Below are 8,041 nucleotides of genomic sequence, written 5' to 3'. Positions count from 1 at the left end.
TGCCCATTCCAAAGAAAGGTGATCCAACAGAATGCAGAAATTATCAAACAATATCATTAATATCACTTGCAAGTAAAATTTACTGAAGATAATTTAAAATTGGTTGCAGTGGTACATCGATAGCGAACTGCCAGAAATTCAAGCTGGATTCAGAAGAGGACATGGAACCAGGGATATCATTGCTGCTGTCAGATGGATCTTGGCTGAAAGCAGAGAATATCAGAAAGATGTTTACCTGTGTTTTGACTATGCAAAGACATTCGACCGTGTGGATCATAACAAATTATGGATATCATTGGGAAGAATGGGAATTTCAGAACACTTAATTGTGCTTATGCAGAACATGTGCATAGATTGAGAGGCAGTCATTTGAACAGAAAGAGGGGATACTGCGTGGTTTAAAATCAGGAAAGATATGCGTCAGGATTGTATCCTTTCACCATACTTAATCCGTATGCTGAGCAAATAATTAAAGAAGTCAAACTATATGAAGAAGAATGTGGCATCAGGATTGGTGGAAGACTCATTAACAACATGCAATATGCTGATGACACAACCTTGCTTGCTAAAAGTGAAGAGAACTTGAAGCACTTACTGATGAAGATCAAGGACTACAGCCTTCAGTATGGATTACACCTCAACATAAAGAAAACAAAAATCTTCACAAGTATATTAATAAGCAACATCATGATAAAAAGAGGAAAGATTGAAGTTCTCAAGGATTTCATTTTACTTGGATCCAAAATCAATGCCTATGGAAGCAGCAGTCAAGAAATCAAATGATGTATTGCACTGGGCAAATCTGTTGCCGAAGAGCTCTTTAAAGTGTTAAAAAGCAAAGATGTCACTTTGAGGACTAAGGTGTGCCTGATCCAAGCCATTGTATTTTCAATCACCTCCTATGCATGCGAAATCTGTACAACGAATAAGGAAGATGGGAAAAATTGATGCCTTTGAATTATTGTGTTGGTGAAGAATATTGAATATACTATGGGCTGCCAGAAGAACAAACAAATCTGTCTTGGAAGAAGTACAGCCAGACTGTTCCTTAGGAGGGACGATGGCGAGAGTTTGTCTTAGGTTCTTGAGACACGTTTTCAGGAGGGACCAGTCCCTGGAGGAGGACATCATGTTTTGTGAAGTAGAGGGTCAGTGAAAGAGAAGAGGGCCCTCAATGAGATGGATTGACACAGTGGCTGCTACAATGGGCTCCATGATAACAATGATTGTGAGGATGGCGCAGGACCGGGCAGTGTTTCGTTCTGTTGTACATAGGGTTGCTGTGAGTCAGAACTGACTCAATGGCACCTAACAACAACAACAGAAACATGTTGAATTAATAAGTGAACAAAGGAATGACTATGCAGAAGATCTTAACATGGATTTTAGGAAAAGGGGAGTTTACTCTAGCAACTAGAGTGTGGGCTGCCCCACCATATTGGCCATCACTGCATATTGGAATATCTGCATTTTTCTCTATTCCCTATAGATCATAGCCCAATCTTCTTTCTCCAAATGGGTCTGGAGGTTAGTCACATTGAATCCACTTGAGAGGAATTCTTGGGTGACCAGGGCCTTTGATTTTTCAGCCAAAGCAGAAGTTTGATAAGCCTATATGTGTTTCCTGGAGCACGGACGTGGAGGGCGGGAGGTGGACACCCTCTGGCTGTGTGGTCCTTGAGGCTTCCAAGATGCGTACCATCTGCAGCTGTAATCGGATGGCGAACTTGGCCGTCATCATGGCTTCTGGAGAGCTCACGGTCAGTACCAGTGGCCTGTGCACTGGCTCCCCAGTTTTCTGGCCCCAAACCCAAGGAGAAAACAGTTACTAAATATCTATTATGTGTCCCTCATGGATTTGGGTGTTGTGGGAGGCAGTCATGGGGACAGAGGGGTGTGTGCCAGGCTTTTATTCTTGGGGAATTCATGAAACTCGTGTACAAAATGAGAAATAATGACCCTAAACAGGTGTAGGCACAATACCAATCACAAATCCTGTTTACTCAGCACCTCCTGTGTGCCAGGCTCTTTATTTCACATTAGCTTTAATCCTTCACACGGAGCCTGTCAGTTCAGTTTTGTCAAACCCATTTTACAGACATGGAGACTGAGTCTCAGTAGCCTGTCTAGTAATGAAGCCAGTAAGTGGTGGAGGTGGGATTCGAACTCAGGTCAGTCTGGATCCAAAGGTCATGCTCTTTTCATGCTCTTTCCACTAAACCATACAATTGGAGCAAGAGATTGTGCTGTATGGATTCAGAGCTGTTTTGGTAAGAGCTGGGGGAGATTGGGAAGGAGATGGAATATGACATGGGTCTTGGTGAACGCCTGGACGCAGAAGAGAGAGAGCCATTCTCACTGGTGTGGTGGTGAGACAGAGTACTTGCCTCTCACTCCAGACTTGAGGCTCAATTCCCTGGCAGGATTCCTTAAATGCTAATTAGAGGACCATATGGCTTAGGACAAGGAGCCCTGGTGGTGCAATGGTTAAGCGCTCAGCTGCTAACCGAAAGGTCAATGGTTTAAACCCATCAGCAGCTCCATGGAAGAAAAGACGTGGCAATTGCTCCTGTAAAGATTTACAGTCTTGGAAACTCTATGGGGCAGTTCTACTCTGTCCCATAGAGTCACTATGAGTTGGAATTGACTTGACGACACACAGCAGCAACCATACACATGGGTTGGGCCTTAAGGGAGCTAGCTCCAGATCAAGACTGGCCTAGTTTCAAGTCCCATCTCTATCACTTTTTAGCTGTGTGACCTTGGTCAAGTCACTTAACCTATCTGAGCTGAGTTCTCATTTCAGAAACGAGAAAAAGAAGAAAAAATGACGATAGTTACACTTATATAGTACGTGCTATGTTTCTGGCAAAGGAGCCCTGGTGGCACAGTGGTTAAGCAGTTGGTTGCTAACTGAAAGGTCAGTGGTTCAAACCCACCAGCCGCTCCAGTGGAGAAAGATGTGGCAGTCTGCTTCCGAAAAGATTTACAGCCTTGGAAACCCTATGGGGCAGTTCTACTTTGTCCTGTAGGGTTGCTATGAGTTGGAATTGACTCGACGGCAGTGAATTTCTGGCACAGTTGTAAGTACTTTTAAGTATTTTCATTCAATCCTCCCAAAACAACCCTATAAAGTAGTTACTATTATTATCCTTTTTAAAAAACAGAAGATGAAACAAGCACAGAACAATTAAAGTGTCTTGCCCAAGCTCATACAGCTGCAAACTGGCAGAACTGCAGTCCATTTTCCTAACCACTTTGTAACAATATCACAGAAAGGAGCCCACGAGATGGTGTCTGGTGTATCTTTAACATAAGGTGGTATACACAGACAACACTCAAATAAATGTAAAAAATTAATTATGAATAATGGCATAGGGGAAGGACTTGGCTTGTTATGTTCCCCTTCCAGAAGTTGGGGATTCTCTGAATGTCCACAAATCAGTTGGGGTTCAGTTCAAGGAACAGAAACCATTCCAGGTATTTCAAGCAGAAAGGGATTTAACACAGGGAATTTAAAGCTCACGAAATCATGGAAAGGGATAAAGGAGTTGAAGTTGGAGGCTGCCACTCAGGTTTTGGCTTCCCCCTGGAAGCTGGGATACACAGGTCAGAAACTCCTGTGCCCATGTTATTCCCATGCTCGTGAAACTGGGGACTGGACAGCTGGAATGTCCATGGCTAACTCTTGCCTGCTAAGCCCCCTTGTCTTCCACCATCACTGCAGAAAGGTGATGTATGAGTCCCTTCTGCCTTCCAAACCTTCACAGATGCATCTCATTGGAGAACCTAAATCACGTCTCGGACCTTAGCCCTGGGGGGTTCCGGGAAATGTAGTTGGTAGACATCCAGCCCTGGTAATGAATGGGGTAGGCATAGCACAGGGTGGGAACGGGTGCTGCTGGATGACAAGGAAGAATGACAGACAATATCCAGTTCACGCTGAGGATCAGAGGGAGAAAAGGCCCTGAGACCTTTCTGCCCAAGACAGGGGTCTGGATAATTCTTTTTCCTGCCTGGGAGATAGTGCTCCCTCTCTGAGGCTAACAGCAGCTCTCCTTGCTGACAGATGGAGTTTTCTTTGTACGTGATTAGCCACGTGGGCATGGTCATCTCCCTGGTGTGCCTCGCCTTGGCCATTGCCACGTTCCTGCTGTGTCGTGCCATCCGTAACCACAACACCTACCTCCACCTGCACCTCTGCGGGTGCCTCTTCCTGGCCAAGATGCTCTTCCTCGCCGGTGTAGACAAGACCGACAACCAGGTCTCACACCCCTTCAGCTGTGCCCCCATATCCCACCCAGACCCATGGTCTCCACATCTGCCTCTGCTCATCCCCATCCAACTCCCTGTGTGCTTGGGCCTGCCTCAGGGCCTTTGCACCTGCTGTTCCCTCTGCCCATAACACTCCTCCCTCAGCTCCTTGTCTGGTTGACTCCTTCTTGTAATAGGTCTCAGCTTAAAATCACTTCCCTCATCTAATGTGGTCCCTCTTGTTGTCACTCTCTATGCCAGTGGTTCAGGAGCCCTGGTGGTGCAACAGTTACATGCTCAGCTGCTAACCGGAAGGTCAACAGTTCAAACACGCCCAGCAGCTCTGCGGGAGAAAGACCTGGCGATCTGCTCCCATAAAGATTACTGCCTAGAAAACCCTATGGGGCAGCTCTACTTTGTCCTGTGGGGTCTCTATGAGTGGAATTGACTCGATGGCACCCAACAACAGCATACCAGTGGTTATCAACTGGGGTGGGAGACGATTTTGTCCCCACTTGGCAATGTCTGGAGACATTTGTGGTTGTCACCAGTGAAGGGTTGTAGTGCTACTGGCATCTAGTGGGTGGAGGCCAGGGACACTGCTCAACACCCTACAGTGCACAAGACGTCCCCCACAACCAAGACTTATCTGGCCCAAATGTCAATATTGCCACAGCTGAGAAGCCATACTTTCTCCTGTCACTCTAGTTTATTTTTATTTCCCCCAGCTCTTCTTTGAAATCTTATTAATTATTTGTTATTTTACTTTCTACGTCCCCCACTAGACTGTAAGGAGCCCTGGTGGTGCAATGGTTGAGCACTCAGCTGCTAACGAAAATGTTGGCTGTTTGAACCCACCCAGAGGCTCTTGGGAGAAAGACCTGGCGATCTGCTCCCATAAAGATTACAGCCTAGAAAATACTATGGGGCAGTTCTACTCTGTCACATGGAATTGCTATGAACTGGAATTGACTTGATGACACCTAAAGATTGGCAGTTTGAACCCACACAGCGGCTCCATGGGAGAAAGGCCTGGTGATCTGCTCCCATAAAGATCACAGTCTATGGGGTGGTTCTGCTTTGTCGTATGGAGTCACCATGAGTCAGAATAGACTCAATGACACTCAACAAACAAACCACTAGACTGTGAGTTCCATGAGGGCAAGAACTTTGGCCAGTTCATCTCCTATGACGGTGCCAGACGCATATAGAGTTTCCCAAAAGGAGTGCTATTGGCATTTTGTGTGGGATGATCATTCTTTATGCAAAACCGCCCCCCTCACTGCAGAATGCCTAGCTTGAGAAAGAAATGCTCCTAGCTCTCTGCTCAACATTTTGACCACAGGTCAGCAAACTTTTCCTGTAAAGGTCCAGATAGTAAATACTTTTGGCTTTGGAGACAGTGAAGTCTTTGCCTCAACTACTCCACTCTGCTGTTATACGGTGAAAGCACCATAAACAAGATGTAAATGAGTGTGGCTGTGTGCCAATAAAACTTTATTTACAAAAACAATCAGATGACCCATGGGGAAAAGTTTGCTGACCCCCGTATTGCCAAACAAGGATCCCTGGTGGTGTTATGGTTAAGTGCTTGGCTTCTAACCAAAAGGTCATTGGTTCGAACCAGCCCAGCAGCTCTGTGGGAGAAAAGACTTGGTGATCTGCTCTTGAAAAGATTACAGCCTAGGAAACCCTATGGGGCAGTTCTACTCCGTTGCATGGGTTCACTATGAGTTGGAATTGATGGCACACAACAACATATCTCTAAACATCTCCTAAAGTAGGGTGATCAGCCATCCAGTTTGCCCCAAACTCCCCTGGTTTTAGCACTGAAAGTCACCCATCCTGAATAACCACAATACCAGGCAAATGGGGATGGCTGGCCACCCTTCCAAAGGGATGGTGCCACTTACAGTCAAGAATTTTTTCTTAACCATAACATCTGGTGGCCCAACTGGGTTCTTTTCCTACTCTCGTGGGGGCAAAGCATTCTTCTGCTGGAGGAATTTGGAGATCTGTTAGTGAACATGGCAGAATGGGTGCTGTGTGGTGAAAACAGCAAATATCCACTAGAGACATGTTAGAAATAAATAAATATTTGTGGAGTGAATGAATGGCCACGTTTGAGGAACTCCAGTCAAGGCAGCCCTTCCCCTGCCCTCCCCACAGCCCTGAGCCTGCTCCCTGGGGAGGGGGTCCCTGAGTATGCATGCTTCTCCTCTTCAGACCAGCTGTGCCATCATCGCAGGCACCCTGCACTACCTTTTCCTCGCCTGCTTCTTCTGGATGCTGCTGGAAGCTGTGATGCTCTTCCTGATGGTCAGGAACCTGAAGGTGGTGAACTGCTTCAGCGCTCACAACATCAAGATGCTGCACCTCTGTGCCTTTGGCTATGGGCTCCCGGGACTTGTGGTGGTTATTTCTGCCAGTGCACAGCCACAGGGCTACGGGATGCATAATCGGTGAGTGACATCCCTCTCCCTGAAGACCCTTTTTTTTCCTTTTTTATTGTTGTAGTTAAATGAAGTTTACATTTCAAGTTAGTCTCCCATACAAAATTCTATACATACATTGTTATGCGACCCTAATTGCTCACCCCATTCTGCAACAGCACACTTCTCCTTTCCGCCCCTGACTCCCCATGTCCATTCAAACAGCTCTTAACCCTCTCTGGCTTCCCATCTCACCTCTGGACAGAAGCTTCCCCTTTGGTCTCTTGTATCTACTTGACGAAGAGGCACACTCCTCACGAGTATAACTTTATGTCCCACAGTCCAGTCCAATCCCTGTTTGAAGAGTTGGCCTTGGAAATTGTTTTAGTTCTGGGCTGATACAGAGTCCAGGAGCCATGCTTTCCAGGGTACCTCCAGTCTCAGTCAGACCATTAAGTCTGGTCTTCTTACTAGAATTTGAGTTCTGCATCCCATCTTCCTGCTGCTCCGTCAGGGACTCTGTTGTGTTCCCTGTCAGGGCAGTCATTGGTGGTAGCCAGGCACCATCTAGTTCTGGTCTCAGGCTGATGAAGTTTCTGGTTTATGTGGTCCTTTCTGTCTCTTGGGCTAATACTTTCCTTGTGTCTTTGGTGTTCTTCATTCTTCTTTACTCCAGGTGGTTGGGACCAAATGATGCATCTTAGATGTCCGCTTGCAAGCTTTTAAGACCCCAGACGCCACTCACCAAATGCAGAACATTTTCTTAATAAGCTTTGTTATGCCAGTTGACCTAGATGTCCCCTGAAAGCATGGTCCCAAGACCCCTATCCCTGCTACTCTGTCTCTCAAAGTATTTGCTTGTATTCAGGAAACTTTTTAGCTTTGGTTTAGTCCAGTTGGGCTGACTTCCCCTGTAGTGTGTGCTGTCCTTTCCTTCGCCTGAGATGATTCTTATCTACTGTCTAGTTAGTGAATAACGCTCACCCTCCCTCCCCACCCCCGTAATCATCAAAGACTGTTTTATTCTGTGTTACACCTTTTCTTGAGTTCTTATAATAGTGATCTTATACAGTATTTGTTCTTCTATGACTGACTAAATTCACTCAGCATAATAAGTTCCAGCTTCCACCATGTTATACAAAGTTTCACGGCTTCATTGTTATTCTTTATCATTGTGTAATATTCCATTGTGTGGATATACCATAATTTTTTTATCCATTCATCCGTTGATGGACACCTAGGTTGTTCCCATCTTTTTGCTACTGTGAACAGTGCTGCAATGAACATGGGTGTGCATATATCTATTCGTGTGATGGCTCTTATTTCTCTAGGATATATTCCAAGGAGCGGGATGG

General features: G+C 45.8%; 1 protein-coding gene across 1 annotated transcript in view; it reads left to right on the top strand.

Annotated features, from left to right (window-relative positions):
• Nucleotides 1-8,041, top strand: part of ADGRE1 (adhesion G protein-coupled receptor E1) — a gene marked incomplete at its 5' end in the record, with an annotated part of 77,849 nt that overhangs the window by 41,788 nt on the left and 28,020 nt on the right. The window contains 3 exons of the mRNA XM_023733083.1: nt 1,590-1,760; nt 4,070-4,264; nt 6,481-6,716. Coding sequence (XP_023588851.1) covers nt 1,590-1,760; nt 4,070-4,264; nt 6,481-6,716 — 602 coding nt within the window. The remainder of the gene's footprint in view (nt 1-1,589; nt 1,761-4,069; nt 4,265-6,480; nt 6,717-8,041) is intronic.

The sequence above is a fragment of the Trichechus manatus genome, unplaced genomic scaffold (assembly GCF_000243295.1).
Source record: "Trichechus manatus latirostris isolate Lorelei unplaced genomic scaffold, TriManLat1.0 scaffold00057, whole genome shotgun sequence".
NCBI lineage: Eukaryota > Metazoa > Chordata > Mammalia > Sirenia > Trichechidae > Trichechus > Trichechus manatus.
Note: the sequence above shows the minus strand (reverse complement) of the source record. Positions and strands in the feature narration are given on the sequence as shown.